Source organism: Anguilla anguilla, chromosome 7 (genome assembly GCF_013347855.1).
Source record: "Anguilla anguilla isolate fAngAng1 chromosome 7, fAngAng1.pri, whole genome shotgun sequence".
NCBI classification, from domain to species: Eukaryota; Metazoa; Chordata; class Actinopteri; order Anguilliformes; family Anguillidae; genus Anguilla; species Anguilla anguilla.
Genome location: NC_049207.1, coordinates 7,118,445 through 7,135,506, shown reverse-complemented (window position 1 = coordinate 7,135,506; position 17,062 = coordinate 7,118,445). Strand labels below are relative to the sequence as shown.

Sequence of the window (17,062 nt, the reverse complement as noted above, 5' to 3'; positions counted from 1 at the left end):
AAAGCCAGCCGGCGAGCGGCGGTTCTGTGGGCAAAAACACCTTGTTATTGAGAGAGGTCGGAGCAGAACGGGCAGGCTCGTTGATGCTAACAGACAGGCCACAAATGCTCAAGTAACAGCTGCGTACAACAGTGGCGTACAGAAGGGCATCTGAACGAGCAACCCGTCGAACCATGAAACAGATGGGCTGCAGCGGCAGAAGACCACGCCCGGTTACTCTCCTGTCCACCAAGAACAGGAAGATAAGGCTACAGTGTGTGCACGCGATCAACGAAACTGGACGATTGATGATTTGGGGAGAAACGTCGCCTAGTCGGACAAATCTTGATTTCTGCTACAAGATGCAGATGGCCGGGTCACAATTTCCTTGGATCCATTCTGTGCTATGTCAGTGGTCCAGGCTGGTGGTGGTGGTGTAACAGTGTGGGGAATGTTTTTTTTTGGCACACTTTAGGCCCCTTAATACCAACTGAGCATCATTTGAATGCCACAGCAGAGCCTAAGCATTGTTGCTGACCATGTGCATCCCTTTATGGCCACGGTCTGCTCTTTTTAAAATGGACACTTCCAGCGGGATAGTGCACCATGTGACAGAGCACACATCCTCTCAAGCTGGTCCCACGAACATGTGACTTCAATTTAGTCCTATAGCCTGCACACTCCTATCCCCTGATCTCAATCTGATACAGATGGGACGAGGCGTTTGGGATGAGGCGGAACAGGAGCTTTGGAACATGAATGTGTGGCTGAAAAATCTGCAGGAACTGTGTGATGCTACTCAGTCAGCATGGACCAAAATTTCTCAGGAATATTGCCAGCACCTTTTTGAATCCATTCCACGAAGAATTCAGGCAGGTCTGGACGCGAAAGGGGGTCCTACCCAGTATTAGATAGGTGTACCTAATAAAGTGTGCACTTAGTAAGTGTGTGTATATGTACTGTAGAATCCTTCTCACATGCTCAATATTAATACACCAAAATATACTGGCTGTATAAACAAGATTTTTGTGCACCGCTATGCTGCTAGTTCTATTTTGATTTTTTGAACAACTCTCGTCTTTTGCCGCTATATCTACAGCGTACACTGTCCTTTTGAAACTTGACAATGTAGGGACTATATTCTTTGGTGCATGTACACAAACCAAAATGTTTTTTTGTGTACATTTCTAATGTCATGCTTATTTATGGTAAGTGGAATAAGCCACTCCAAGCCATATGGTTCTTATGCTGTGAACTTCTGGGATGCTGAATTACTGTTATCAGGCATGTATACATTGTGGGAACCACACAGCTTGTCGTGTTTATTCATTAGATAGGCCGCATAATTGGATAATAGTGACCGGGGAAGATTATGCTCACGATGGGCTTTTATTTGTCTTCATTTCTCTGTTATATATCGGCGATCGCGATCGTAATCTTTCTCACTCCGTAAACGTTTGCTCTGTCCCCGACAGTTGGCAGCGCAGCAACAAAAAAAAAAAAAAAGAAGATTCTTCATTTAGCGAAGCACCTCTTGGGAAATATAACCTGGAGCGGTGCTTGTCACCGCAGATGCATGGCAGCTCTCTCACCTTCCCCAACACCGTCGCCGTTCCCCTCTGCTGACAGGCTGTAGTAGCAGACCCGCTCCGGGGTGCCGTTCCGTCCTCAGCCAGCTCTCAGCCCGGCCCGAGCGGGGAGGGTTTCCATTTCGTTTCAGAACAGCGTATGTGCAGTTAACAACGCCGCCGCCGCTGCGGGTGGTTTTTTTTTTTAACTTATTTATTTTTTATTCATCCCTCTCTAGTACTTCAGAAAACAAACACGAAAAGAACTACACTGTGAGGGGGGCGAACGGGTAGGTGGGTGGATGTCCCGTTTTTTAAAAAAAATTATTTTTTTTTTGCTTGATGATTGTTGACGGTTCTGCTCAAGTGGGGAAAAAAAAGCGATTGGCAGCCACGCTGTAGCGTCTTCCCAATGACATCGTTGACCTGCCACGCGGCGTAAAGCGGGGCCGGACGTCTTCGGCTGCGTCACGTCGAAGGGTCCCGCGTGCGTGCCGCCGCTCGTATTCACCGCGGGGCCGATTTGAATTTAAATAATTTACCGGCCGTGCTCTGCTGAGCAGGGTCGCGGCGCGCGTTCTTTAGCGGTCCGGACCGCTCCTTTTTTATTTTCACTCCTGCTTTTCATTTATCCCGCTGTGAGCGTTGCGCCGGTTCCCCCGTGAGGCTGCCCGGCTCCCGTTATAACGCAGAGATACGGGTTGCTTCGCCGGAGCTGTGCCGCCGAGAGGCGTGGCTTAGCCGCGGCGCTAGCCTGAGCCCCGTCAGATTTCCCGCCTCTCACCTGCAGTCGGGATTCCTCTGGGCTTCGGAATTGGGACTCAGGAGGACCTACGTGGCCGCCCCCTTTGGAGGAGGTGCTGTACTGTAATGACCTGACTCAACGCGGTGGTTAAAGAGCCCATGACACTTCAAAAAATAAATAAATAAATAAAAATAAGAGTCGAGGTATTAGTCACAGTGTCCTGGTCTAATTCCTAGAAAATGCTCCTGACATCTGCCAGCCTGCAGCCTAATTATTCTCCGTGTGTGTGACTGGCAAGACAATCCCCTGCATCCTCCGCCCATTCCTCAGGCCACTGCCGCAAACGAGAACCCGGGTGAACTACCTGGTTAGAAAAGCTAAATTAATTTGTCGATTTGCGACCAGCTGGACAAAGACAGAAGGCATATCGGAGAGTAGCAGCTCGAGGACGGTGTGTGTGATACGCTGAAGTCGGGCCGTAGTGGAGTCTTGACGCAAAAATTCTTCATCCCAGAGTTGCTGGGCGATCGGGGGGCATCGAGAGACGGATCGATCCAAGCGCCCCCGCCCCCCACTCTCCCCCCCCCATCGTTTTCTCTCCTCTCGTGAGATGCCTTTCGTCTAATTAAAAAAGAGGGTGGGGAGGAAAAAAGTGCGGTTCTGAGCGATTCGTCCAGGCTGGGGTCTTATCAAAGACCGGCAGAGCCTCCATCTCCCCGGCCAATCGCCACGCTCCGCCACGCAGAGAGGAGATGAAGAGATAGGCCCCGGCCAATCGCCACGCTCCGCCACGCAGACAGGAGATGGAGAGATAGGCCCCGGCCAATCGCCACGCTCCGCCACGCAGAGAGGAGATGGAGAGATAGGCCCCGGCCAATCGCCACGCTCCGCCACGCAGAGAGGAGATGGAGAGATAGGCCCCGGCCAATCGCCACGCTCCGCCACGCACAGAGGAGATGGAGAGATAGGCCCCGGCCAATCGCCACGCTCCGCCACGCAGAGAGGAGATGGAGAGATAGGCCCCGGCCAATCGCCACGCTCCGCCACGCAGACAGGAGATGGAGAGATAGGCCCCAGCCTCTCACTCGTTTTCAGTTCCGCGTTTTCTGTTTTTCTTTAAAAAAAAATAAAAATTTTTAAAAACCCGCCAGACCGTGACGCGGGCGGGTCCCCCCTGGGGACGGGCTCCCCGAGGCCGAGGAGAGAAAGTGGGTGGCTGTTTTCGGGTTATCGGAGAGCCCACCTGTGGCCCGTTTGCGGCCGTTTCCCCCCCCCCCCCCCCCCCCCCCGTCTGCTTTCGACCGCTGGCTGAAATGGAGACCGTGGGAGTCGGGCCGCTGTCTCCCACATCTCTCCTGGGAGGCCGTTTCCACTGCTGCACGCAGCTGGCGGACTGAGCGCATAATAACAGAACCATTAAAGACAGCGTAGAGATCGGCATGCACTGCAGTGCTGTTCAGGGACGGCTTGCAGCGTTGCATGGCTTATATGAGGAATCCAGCTCAGCTGAATCCCTGTCCTGAGCCAAAATGGGGCAAGATGCATTTTTCCTTTACGTCGTAGTCCCTTGATAGGCGCTATTCCAGTGGTTATCACAATGGGACAGTGCTTCCCTCTTTTTGTTTTAATACCACCCCTTCTGTGTGTTTTTTTTTTTTGTAAAACTGCTTCTGGCAATAATGAAATCCTCTGATTCTCTTATTAGAATAAAACACAGATGAAGTGGTCTCCTGCTCAGTGGGACAGTTGTCTAGTTTGTCGTTAAGATTAAAAAAAGATGAGCGAATCTCCTAGGTAAGGATGGCAAACGCACTGGTAAGATAGATTACCGGAGCGACGCACGCGATGCTTGTCTGACACACTGAAGGGGGCAGGCAGGGGCGTTCCCCAGACCTGTTCAACATTGAGCTTTTTAAAAGTGCATACTGTTCTCATCCTCTCAGCACCCTAAAAAGCCCCCTCACACACACACACACACGCATGCATTCGCATACAAACACACACATGCACATGCGCACGGATGCTTGCACACACACACACACACACACACACACACACACAGGCAAGCGAGTGTGTACACGACACGCCCAACACATCACAACTGTAGGATTTTAACAATCAACGGCATAAAATATTCATGCCTCAGCAACTGGAGCGTGCGAGCAAAGCTAAACCGAAGGGATTTGGCTCTCAGATCGGCCGACCCCCGCTCCGCGTTCCTGTTCCTCCATCTTTACTGTAACACTCCTCCGCCTGGCCTGCGCTTAAGATTGTTATCTGCTTACATCACATTTCAGCAGGGTGGGGAGGGAGGGAGGGAGGGAGGGTGGGAGAAGAAAAACAAAAGCGGGAAGAAGAAAACGTGGTCTGGGGCCAGATAACCTGGACTTCATTTTCCCCGGCTAAAACGCGCGTGTCGTAATGTTCTGGAAACGGTTTTTCGGGGCGGGGTTCGGAGGTTCGGGGGTTCTGGGGTTCGGCTGGGTTCCCCGTTTCCCCTGTGTGAGTGCGTGTGTGTGTGTGTTTGAATGTGTGTGTGTGTGAGCGTGAGCATGAGCGTGAGCGTGAGCGTGAGCGTGAGCGTGTGCGTGTGTGAGTGTGAGTGTGTGTGTGTGTGTGTGTGTGTGTGTTTGTATATGTGTGTGAGTGTGTGTGTGTGAGTGTGTGTGTGTGTGTATGTGAGTGTGTGTGAAATGAGAGCAGCACGTGACCCGTGTTTCTCATAAAGAGAGAGAGATTGGCTCCCTGAGCGAGCGGGCCTGAGTGGAGGGAGCGCGTCTCTGTTTTCGCCGCGACCCGCCTCTCGTTTGTCATCCTGACGGCGCTGTATGCAGATGAGAATAACTAATAACATCTCCGCCGCCGTGATGGATTTTTGTCCAACGCCACGCTGGTTACCGAGCCGACCGCAGGCTGTCTCCCATCTTAAGTGACACGTTTCCCTTCGTCACACTTTGTATAAATGACAAGTTTTGCACTCGTTTATTGAGTTAGATCAAAGTTTTGATTGATGACTGTTTGCATAGCTGTGTACATGTAGGATTAATATAATAGCAATGGTGGTTTTTTGGGTGGGGGGTGGGTTGTTTTACTTTATTGCGATAATTTAATAATGTATTTTGCTATTTTACATTCGTTCCACGAGCATCCAGTGGCCAGCTTTTTTGGGGTAAACCTGTCACACGGCTGTCAAGCGGTCACCATGACGACATCGCGGCGGCTTCGCGGTCCAGTCCTCCGCGGACTTAATTGCTCGAAACGAAGCGAATTGACCATTCTGGCATTTCCTGCCTGCTTAATTGATATCGATTTACTGATTGTGGTCTCCTGTGATTTAACGCCATGTTATGTGTCATTGTCACTGCTGCTTGTCTCATGCTGGGAGCTAGTTTAATTACCATTGCACATCCAGTGCATCTAAACGCGTTTATAAACAAAATCCATTTAAGAAAAATTGCAACAGCTATAGGTTATTTCTTGTTAAGATGACGCACACCATGATGGAGACTGAATATTTTGAGGACTTCAGACTTTTGTATCGGATGGATCTTTCCGACTTGGAGCACCGTCACATTGTTACTTTTAAAATGGTGGTTTCCTGAGTGTGCCCCTCTAATAGGGGGAATGACTAATGCAGGGAAGCACTCTCACATCTTCTTACAGCTGACTGATCCCATTAGGGGGGGGAGCCTTTGAGGTAAAAGAAAAAAAAAAGAAAAAAAAACGACAATAAGGTCAGATTCCGTAACGACGGCAACGGTGATTATTATTACGCCGATTAATCACAGCTCACTCGGTCATGTGACGTGTTATGATCATATCAATTTGCCAGCGTCTGCATCGGCGGGGCATTATACGGCTCTGTCATTTCGCGCAGTCAATTGGTCGGCCATTAAAGTCCTCACGTCGTCGTCTTGGTATTGCCGAGACGGCTCATAAACCGACAGTTCCTCTTGATCAGCTCCCAGAGGACGGAGCTGATTACGCCAGCCGTATCTCACGCAGATTAAGCCGCAATATCGAGCCGTTAAAGTGATCCGTTAACGTTTTACTGCAGGAATCATTCAATCAAACCGGCTGTCATTCGTAATGACTTATTCCGTTTCTTTTAAAATAATGTTTTGCGGTTCCCTTGCGTGCATAAAGGCAACATGTAGATCGCTGTTGCTGATATTGAGTTGAAATCTGGTTTTTAAAAAAAGCCACAATTATTTAGAAAACTTTGCATGCTCCTGCACACTGCGTTTTTGGTGAGATTGAAAAAAAAAAAAAAAGCATATTATCATTTATTTATACAAAAATAATGATTGCACACTTGAATATTTTCTGTAAAATCATTGTTTGTTACAGTTTCTCGAGGGGGTGAATACATTTGGAGGCCGTGGGTAACCGGGCTGTTTTGCTTGCATGCTAAGTGAAAGCTTCGCTGTCTGTTGTGTGCCTGGTGAATTAAGACTCGAGCTACAATCTGAAGATGACTTTCACTTAATCTGTTTACACTGAATTCTCACCCGTCCCCCGAGTCTCCAGTGATGAACCTCCCACACTGAATCCTGTTTGCCCGCTTTTTTACCCCTTGTCCGTGGTGTTTTGCGACCGTGAATGCCGCTCATTTCACAGTGGTTGGCACAGTTTTCAGACGTATTTTACATACGGTTGGCTTATAAAATTGTTTTACACGTGTTGCATTTTACGAGCGCACAGCGTCGATGAGCGGTGTTTGGGAACAGGGCTTGGAAGGGTTTCAGTTTGGATTCCCGAGGAGGGCTGGTGGGAAATCTGTGTAATGAGAGTTTCTTCAGTGAAGAGCCGGCAGAGTGTAATCGTTTTAGCAGGTTAGCTGGAAATATGCGTGTATCCTGAGGAAACCCCCCTCCCACTGCTGAACTGGTCCTCTCCTCAACACCAGATCCCCACTGCCCAACTGTTCCTCTCCTCAACATCAGTTTCCCACTGACCAACTGTTTCTTTCCTCAATACCAGATTCCCACTGCCCAACTGTCACCTTTGTCAAAACCAGATCCCCTTTACCAAGCTGTCCCTGTCCTTATCACCAGATCTCTGCTACCCGAAATACTCCTCTCCTGAACACCAGATAGCCATTGCCCGACCGTTCCTTTTCCTCAACACCAACATCCTCGCTGGCCCAGCTGTTCCCCTCCAGTTCTCCGTCTGTTCCAGTCACACACCAGATCTTCCCCGACCATCTGTTCCTCTTCTTGGGCCTCAGGGTTATGCAGGGCAGCGAACGCTGGCTAGTGCCCGACCCAGAGGCCTCTCTGCTACTTCTGCAGTGTGTGACCGCCGGTGGGTGCTGGGGTAAATGCGGTATGACTCATACCAGCATTAGCCTCCCACTCAGAAAGCCAGCTTGGCCCTCACTTTTCAGGTCTCCAGCAGTGTACATGGGTCGATGTAGGGTTGTGTTCAACACACAGTAGATGTTCAAATATTTGTTGGATAGGGTTGTACTATCCAGCAAGGAACTCTATACTTCGCTCACTAGGCGAGCCGTGTATACCAAATGCAGAATATGTAAGCTATGATAAATAGTTGACATAAGCAACCATGTGTAAGGGCATAAGGAAATCAAACAGATGCCCCTCATGTAATCAAGGAGCCTGACAGTGTACTGACCTCTGTGTGGAGGCACTGACAGAGCAATGACATCTTACAGAAAAGCCTGGGGTTGTTTTGCATCAAAGTTATGGCTTAAAACGTCCAAAACATGTTTTCGAAAATAAAAGTATTTACTATCAAGACTTGCCATTAAACAGTTCGGTCAAGATAATATGTATTTTTTAATTAACTTTATTAGTCACACCTCATTTGCTGCCTTGTAAAATTGCTCCAAGGTTATTATTTCTGCAGCTCGTATCTTCTTCCTGGGAGAGGGAGAGAATCTGCATACTAACATTTGCCTCGAAAAGCCGATCTAGGATAAGCTTACCAAATTCTAATTGTGAACCTAATCATTTTGTACAGAAAAATTAGGCTGATTTAGGTTAAGTGCTTTGGAGCACTACATAATAGTGCCAGTAATATGGACAAGGGAAGGATAAGGTCTTAGGTTAGGGTCTGTCCATTTATTTGTGGTTGTCATTGTGATGTATATTTCATCATGAAACTAGTCGGCGATAGTGGTGTTGGCTTTGCTTTTTGCAGTCTTGTAAAAATGGGCTTTCCAGGGTAAGTGAGGTGAGTAGGGGGGGGTGTGGATTCAGATTTAACGTAGAGAGGTCTCTTAAGAGGCGGGTGGTTGTGAGGTAGGGAACCTGTGGCTTCAAGTGAATCTGAAGTAATTTCGCTGTCATCTTGAGCCAAGGCTGTTGTGCAGGTGCTGAGTGCCGGGGAGCATGCTCTGTGTGTGTCGGTCGGGAGGGCCTTTGCATTGTGGGAAGGGTTTACGCGCAGCTGCAACTCTTTGAGGAAACGGACCCTCCTGAGCGTCGCGCGGCTGCTCCGGCGCCGTCTGCCCGGGGAACGCGACGAGTCGGCAGATGTGCGGTGCGCTCGGCGCACCTGCCGCGCCTCCTGTCAGCCCCCCGGGTGCGCGCTCGCCGCGACCGCACGCGCGCCCCTCCCGACCGCACATCGAACGCGTGCGCTCCCGCGCCTGGCGCGCTTCGGCAAAGGGGACCCACTCCGACAGCGCGACCTTTGACCCCTCGAGCGCTCTGACCATTGTCGGCCCTTTCTGCTTGTTCGCCCCAGGTGCAGGTGCCCGCCGGATAGCGTCTCGGGCTGTAGCGCTACGTCGTCTGAGCGCTAGCCCTCGGAAGCGGGGGGGGGCGTTTACGGGGGTGGGGCTCAGGAAGTCGCTCGCAGCCAGCGGCCCTCGTGATGTGTTCAAAAGGGGGCCGGCCCGGGCCGGCGTCACATGAAAGCGAGCGACGAGTTCCCTTCAAAGGACACGTCGCCTAATTCACTGCGCTCGGTCTCGCGTCTGATCTGGATCAGAACCAATAATAACGGAGCGCGGGCCGAGGCGGCTGATCGTCGCGTTCGCGGAGGCTAAAAATATCTCGGGGGGGGGGGGGGGTTTTAGCGCGGAAGCTGTCCGCCTGTTGTCGACTGACGGGGGGGGAAGGTGCGGAAAGCGTACGGAGGTCTTATCTGAAGTGCCCCCGCTGTCATTTTGTCAGCTTGTTTTATTGCTCAACATGTTCCTCCTCACAGACTCCCCTCAGATTAAACTCTCAGCCTCCTCAGACAGAAATGCATCTAAATTTTACATCAGTCACTCCCCTCGACCCCCCTTCCCTCCCCCCTCCCCCTTCCCCTCGACCCCCCTCCCCTCCCCTCCCCCCCCCCATGCATTTCCTTGTTATTTATGGTGCGGGGCATTAATAACTCGTAACGTGTCATAAAGCCTGGTTTGTATCTGATGATTTCCATAGGATTTGAGCTAATAGTCGCAGCCCCGCGCTCTTCCCTGGACGGCGGGCTTTCTCCGCGCTGGCTGTGATGGATGGGGCCTGTCTCTCCTGTGTTACTTAAGGTTGTTTTATAGCCTTGTGGCGCTAATGTGCCTTGGGCTGGGGCTTCATGGCTGCGCGCACCGCTGCCCGTCCGGCTCCCCTCGCCCTCCGAATGCGTCCGGCTAAATGAGGCCTAATGCGCTGCAATGCGGGGCTGCATTCATTCTCTCTCTCTCTCTATCTCTTTTTCACTCTATCTCTCTCTGTCTCTGTATCTCTATCTCTCTCTCTCTCTTTTTCACTCTATCTCTCCTCTCTGTCTTTGTCTCTGTCTCTCTCTCTCCCTCTCCTCTCTCCTCTCTCTCTCTCTTTTTTCACTTGATCTTTCTCTCTCTGTGTTTTCACTAAATCTTTCTCTCTCTTTCACCAGATCTTTCTCTCTCTCTCTCTCTCTCTCTCTCACTCTCTCTCTCTCTCTCTCACTCCTTTCCTCTCTCTGTCCATCTCTGTCCTCTCTCTCGGTCTCTCCTCTCCTCTCTCTGTCTCTGTCCTCTCTTCTCTCTCTCTCAAACTGTCTCTCTTTTTCACTCTATCTTTTTCACTTTCTCTCTCTATCTCTCTCTATGTCTCTGTATCTGTATCTCTATCTTTCTCCCCCTCTTTCTTTCATTCTCCTTTTCACTCATGCTCTGGGGGAAGAAAATAAGGTTAATTCCTCTGTCTATGAGTGGAAGTACAGTAGAGGAACAGCCGTGAATTTCTTTCCTGTATGAAATGCATGTTATTAGGGGTCCAAGTGGCGAAGCTCCTAGAAACCTATTAGGATTGCTCTGATTATTATTATTATTATTATTATTATTATGATAATTATAATAATTATTATTATGGCTGGATGTTTGATAAGGAAGTTGTAGGTGTCACAAATTCTGTGATTGTTGCCTTTTTTTTTGGCAGTTTTGGGACTCTCCCCATTTTCTGCTATTTTTAGCCTATAGTGTGATTTGTGTAGGCCTAAGCATTTTTGGCCAGATCTCTGCGTGCTGGGAGAAGCGGTGTATGCAGACTCTGTAATGCGCTCGGATCGAGATTCCCATCGTTGTCAGTCGTCGCAATTAGATGTTTGATGGCCGCTGTCAGCGGTGTTGATGCCAAGCGCTCCTTCCCCCATTTACGATAACGCTGTCAGTGACAGCAGGTGCTCCATCAAAGACACAAGCCTCGTAATGTGCAACATTTTGTCGGCTATCAAAACAAACTTTACAGAAATAAAAACAGACTCGTGAGAACCCTGTCCTGTTGTTTTAGTAATACAATTTTAGCATGCTCTGAGCATTCTTACAACATTCTGTTGTTATAGAAAAAAAAAAAGCATGCTTTTTTTCTGTGATGAGCCAAGGTGATTAAATGCACCGGCCTATCAATGCATTTTACTCGTTTTCCATCATTTAAAAGCATTGCATTCTGCCCATAGAATGCAATACTTTAAAAATATTGCCGGGGGGCCGGTGTTCACAGAACACAGGATTCTGAGTTGGGTAATGAATAGTTATGAAAAGAATTTTTGGAAATCCAAAGCGACTGGCCCCAACGCACTTTCGAAAATTTTGCGGAGAGTATAGGTAAACAGGATGTGGTGCATGTGGTCTCTGAATAACCCATGTAACTTGGATGAAACTTGCGTTCCCATGTTTGTTGGAAGTTTAGAAGTTGTGCTGTATCAGCTGAAGATCTTTCATATGTTTGACTGTAACTCCTCAACTGCTTGGCCGACATTCAAAATCCCTTTGTTACGAGATTTCATCATCAGAGCCAGGTGTTTTGTGTCATTCCTTAGGCTTCATTCTGACAAATGATACATAACACCACGCAGTTGTGCGCCGTTTGCCAATGCCACTTGGACCCCGTTAAATCACGCTTGCGGCTATATTTAGTATTGTTGTTGTTGTTGTTGTTGTTGTTGTTGTTGTTGTTGTTGTTTATAATAATTAATAATGACATCTTTATTGGACCCATTCTCGAACTTGTTAACCTGCCGAAGCGTACAGCAGTATGGGATTGGAACCCATGACCCTCGGGTGCATTTTACGCAGGACTCTACCTGGTGAGGCCCTACAAGACAGCCTCACTCGTGTCAGTGCTGAGGAGATTCGACGATAATGGAAAAAAAAAAAAAGAAGACCCCTTTTAATGTGACCGTCAGCGACGGCAAAAATTGCTCTCTGCGGGGAACGGAAAGAAAAACAGGCGAGCCGATCGCCCGTAGAGCAGCCAGGACGAGTGATTCATGGGGATTAATTGCGATTCCTTAGTGCGCAGGACGAGCCAGAGCACGCTGGACCGGTGGTCATTCGCTGCACTCGCTCAGAGTCTCCTCTGGCAGAGCCGAATAAACACTCCCCCAGCCAGCGGAGCAGATGTCTCCGTCTCCTCCTCATTATCCAAGATAAATAAAAAAGTTCAGGCTGAACTTCGTTCGCGGTCTTTCGCAAACAACAGGTATATAATGGCTTCGGTGGGAAACGCGACATGGTGCTTCGTTGAGTTTTCGTATCACTTCATGCCATTTGGAATAATGATAGCGTTTAAAAATCTGCTGTCCAACTGCTCGCGTTGCCATTTTATTATCTACTGTGTATCTGACTAATTTAGGATAGGAAAGGATACTTTGTTTGATACCTTTGGTTTAAAAAAAATAATAAAATAAATGGTGATGTCGTTCTACCTACCTTTTCTGTCTCAATGTTTATTTCATGCGGTAGCTTGTATAATCCTCAGGATGAAACCCCCTGCGATGTGATTGGTTCAGTTGTTAAGGGTCTTCCCTGAAATGCGGCCCAGGTTCTTCATGTGGACCTGGGGGGAGATGGGCTGTGTTTTTCGAGGCTGGCAAGGGCCCACGGTGCAGGTTTAGTGAACCGTTCGCCTCCAAACCCGGGACAGCTGTACCCAGCTGCGATGTTTCTCTGAGAAAAAGGGGGGTGGGGGGGGGGCAGTGCCCGTGTGTGTTTGAGAGGGAGAGGCAGGTGTTGGGTGTGAGATATGGGAATTTGAGCAGAAGAAGAGAGGGACTCTTTCAGAGAGAGAGAGAGAGAAAGGAGAGGAAAATATGTGTGCATGCATGAGATAAATCATGTTCTATATATGTGTGTGTATGCATTGTGTATGTGTATGTGTGTGTGTATATATATATGATATGTGTATAAACACACACATGTATGTGTGTGAATGTGTGAGAGGGAGAGAGAGAAGCTTTTAATAGAGCAGCAGCCGTTCTGCATCCCCCCCCGGAGCACGCCAAACATGCAGAACCGATGCGTTTGAACGCTGCATTTAAAACTAATCAAACTGAGACCACGTATAAAAGCAGGGCCCTGCCTCCCCCTTATCACCGAGCGCAGAGTCCAGCTGTGCGGGGGCCACGGGGACCGAGGTCCTCACAAGCGCTGTGCGATACCAGATCCGTAACCAGGACTTTTTCGGGGGGGGGGGGCAGACCTGACCTGTCATTGGAAATGAACCGCTCAGATGTGTCAGAATGTTTAAAGAGTTTGAGATGAATGGCTGGGTGAAAACACTTCCTGCCCCCCCAATGCCCCCCCCCCTCCTCACACACACACACACACACACACACACACCACCCCCCCGCCTCCCTCACACACACACACACACACTCACCCCCCACCTCCCTCACACACACACACACACACACCCCCCACCTCCCTCACACACACACACACACACACACACACACGCCCCCCCCCTCTCACACACACACACACACACACACACACACACCCCCCCCCCCCCCCCCCCACACACACACACCCCCCCCCACACACACACACACACACACACACACACACACACACACACACACCCCCCCTCGCCAGCTCCCCTCACTTTCTCAGAGTTTCTGTTTCAGTTCCTGGTCACAGTTCCGTTAGCGCGCTCATGCCTGCGGCGCGGCTTCCGCTCGGTAGAACGCCGGGGCGTAGCGAACGCTTCTTTTTTTATACACGCGACGTGTTGCTGCGCCCCCCCCCCCCGCCACAGCGCACCCCCCCGCCCGCTTTCGTAGCTCACAGAGGGCCCTCCCCCCCCGCGGCCCCTTCGCCACGCCGTGGCGGGCGATGAAACAGGCTGAGCGGCCTTTGAAGTGCAAAGCGAGGGACCCTCCGATTGGACGTGGCGCGAAGGAGCGGATCCGACCCTTTATCCCCCCCCGGCCCCCCCCCCCCTCTGTAATTTGTCATGAAAAGGAATAAGGTATCAATAAACCCCGCTCGTACTTTTCCCCCTCTCTCAGCCTACTTCCATTGGTTCTCGTTCAGGGTCGTATTCACCAAAGGTGGGGGGCATGGGGGGGCACCGTGCCCCCTGGCCCAGGCAGTGGCGGCATCGCGGGACCAATTTGCCCGCGCTTTAGACGCTCAGAGTGATTCGCAGCGCTACACGTTACACATAAACAAGGGTTTCTATTCTGACCGCCCCGGCCGCCCGCGTGTCGCGCTGAACGGAAGCCAGAATCAGCCGCGTTGATTTCCTCCTCGGACACAGAAGCACGCGCGTTCGTTTCGCGCCCCTGGTCCCCCCCCCCCCCCCGTGGTCAAGGGTAATGGAGCCGGCCTCTCCGAGCTCTCGTTCGTTGCTCCGAACGGCCGCTCGCGAGCACACGCCCTCCTGTCGCCGGGCGCTGATGGCGGGCCCCTTAATGGCTGCCCCACGGGCCCCTGGCCCGCCGCCGCCGCCGGTGCGATCGGTTTGGCCGTCGCTCGCTCACTTGCGCGCGGCGTGGTTTCATTTCCGCCCCTTCTGGTCCGACGGGGTCGGATCGCGGCTCGCGCCGAAAACGCTCCCCTCGCCGGTGACGGCCCGACGGAAGAACGTCGGCCGTGGCGGACGGGACGGGTCCGTTCGGACAGAAACGCAGATGTGATTATTCAGCTGGCGCGGAAGCCCATGTTATTTCGTAATGTGAGATATGCGGAGGCCCCCTCTAAATCTCCCCGGCCTGCTGGAGGAGGTCCCAGTCCCGGGGAGAGGCGGCCTTGTTTCCCCTTCAGCCGCTGGCACAGGTCCACCGGTTCTGTTTCTGCTCGGTGTTGTGAGGAGAGGTTATACGGCCTGTTTAAGCAGGGCACCTGGAATAATTGATGTTTAAATCGGTCGTTTGCTCTGTTCATCTGCAACCTGGGCAATTATGGGGCCAAGGTTTTGCTAGCCTCTGGAATCGTACGGGCGTAAAACACACACGCGCGTAAAATACACATCGTATTCGTGAAAAGAGAAAGGCGTTTGAACCTCACGCCACGTTCTCTGCAGCGAATCATGTGCCGGGGGTGTCACCTGAGGTGGGGGTCGAGGCAGCAGTGGGAGGGGGCGGATACAGACCACTGGAGGGTTGAGGGGTGTGTGGGGCCCCCCGGGGAAAGTTCACGGTCTGAGACTCTCCCCCCCCCAAAAAAAGAGGTGGCATTTCCTGCATCCGGGAGGCACACCTGCAGTGTGGAGGGTGTGCATGAGCGGGTTTACAGAAGTGGGCGTTAGCGCCCGGGCGGCTACGCGCTAACGCTAACGTCGAGGCGTTTATTAGCGCGCTAAGCTCAGCCCGCCTCACTTCGTTACCGACGCTGTGCTCGACGCCTCTCTCCCCGGCTAACCCCTTCTCCTGTCGATCTGCTCTCTCCCGCAGGCAGGACGCCTCCGACCTCTCCGGAGCTATACAAAGGTAAGCAGCACCCGTCTTCCCCCCTCTCTCCTCTCTCCTGTCCCCTGTCTAGTTTCGCCGTTGTAGTTGTGGTGTTGGTTGTGGCGGCGGCCCCCGGTGGCGATTTTTGTCACCTGCCGGTGTGTCGGGGGGGGGGGGGGATCCGGCGATACCGAGGCACCCCCGTCGAGGTGCGCTCCGGTGTCGGACACGAGAAGATGATGTCACAGGCTGAAATGCGCCCCGTGGCGAACCGGAGTTCGCCGCTCCTGTTCGGCTCCCCCCGTTAACTCAGCCCCCCCCGGTCCCCCCCCCCCACCACTACACCCCCCCCCCCGCCACCACCGCCGCTGCCGCCGCCGCCACCCCACCCCACCGCTGCCTTCGTGAGTTCTGTGAGAGTCGCTTTCCGCTCGCCGTGTGAAGGCAGCGGCGCTCCAGCCTATCGGCCCGCGCGCCGCGTCATTAAACCGAACCCCCCGGCAACGGACAGAGATCAGTAACAGAGAGCTGCTCCGTGGAGAAAGGGGGAATCTTAAAATAGCTGCACCTCTCCACCGTGTGATCTTCTGCTAACAGGAAGCTGTCACATTCTTGTAAGATTTTTTTTATTTTTTTATTATTATTTTATTTTTTTATTACAAGGTTGTACGAACAGACTCTGACATGCAGAAGAAGCGCTGCTGCCGATGGGAACTGGGGGGAGGACTGGTGGACAGTTCCTTTTGTTTTTCACGAGCAGCCGAGGATTGGCCTTCGGAAAACATTAACGTTGGGGGGCGATGTGCGTTTGGTAGGGAGATACCGAGCGTTTATTACTGAGCCCGAGGGCTCTCAGCTGTGTGTACGTGCGCTACGCACGTCCAACCCAAAACGGTTCCACAGGTATTTTTCAAATGCTTACTGGCGGTTTTTACAGCAAGTACATGTGTGCATTAGCGACTCCGTAGCTCCACTTACATGCCTTTTAATAATTCTGCTTTAGCAATGCCGGGCTGCCTGCCTTCATTTCTCCCTCGCCGTAGGAACCAGGCTGTCTGGTGGAAGCGGCCTTTAAGGCGTCGCTGGTGCCGCTGCGTTCGCCTCCGCGGTCTTATCGCTGAGCAGCTGCTCTCACCCCGCCCAAAAAAAAATAACAATCCGGATAAGAACGGGGCCCCGTTTATTAGCGATTTTCTGACTGGGATGAGGGGGGGGGGGGAACGGAGATGCACCGTGCGCCAGGGGTGTTTACGAACGGCCCCATAAATCTCTTACTCACCGCGGCCCACAATGCACCAGGCCCGCCCTGCTGACTCAAAGTTCGCTATCTGGATAAGAGACAATTGGCGCTGGTTACAGGTATTTTTAAAAAAAATTATTTTGCTTTTTTTTAAATCCTGAAAAGTGTTCCTACGTGGAGCGTGTGGAACAGTTCCTCCCTCATAATGCCGGGACAGCTGAGGCTTAACAGAAACACGGGAGGGAAAAAACTTACCTCAGCATCCACCAGATTCCAGAGCGTTTTTTTGGCTCGCGCCCTTGGTGAGGTTTTTATTTTTTATTTTTCCCCCGCGAAGCACTGGCCTCTTTCCCCAGATCTCCACGCTCTCTGATCCCTCCTCCCCCCCCCCCATCCTAAAAATCGGAGACGATGTCGACT

The 17,062-nt window shown here is 51.4% G+C and overlaps 1 protein-coding gene across 15 annotated transcripts in view; it reads left to right on the top strand.

Annotated features, from left to right (window-relative positions):
• The window catches only part of celf2 (cugbp, Elav-like family member 2), a 178,190-nt gene that overhangs the window by 25,248 nt on the left and 135,880 nt on the right, over nucleotides 1-17,062 (top strand). For 14 of the 15 annotated variants that reach the window (XM_035427313.1, XM_035427316.1, XM_035427311.1 and 11 more), the window contains exon 2: nucleotides 15,406-15,441. The exons of the other annotated variant lie outside the window; for it this stretch is intronic. In XM_035427313.1, coding sequence (XP_035283204.1) covers nucleotides 15,406-15,441 — 36 coding nt within the window. The remainder of the gene's footprint in view (nucleotides 1-15,405; nucleotides 15,442-17,062) is intronic. 15 annotated transcript variants of the gene reach the window in all.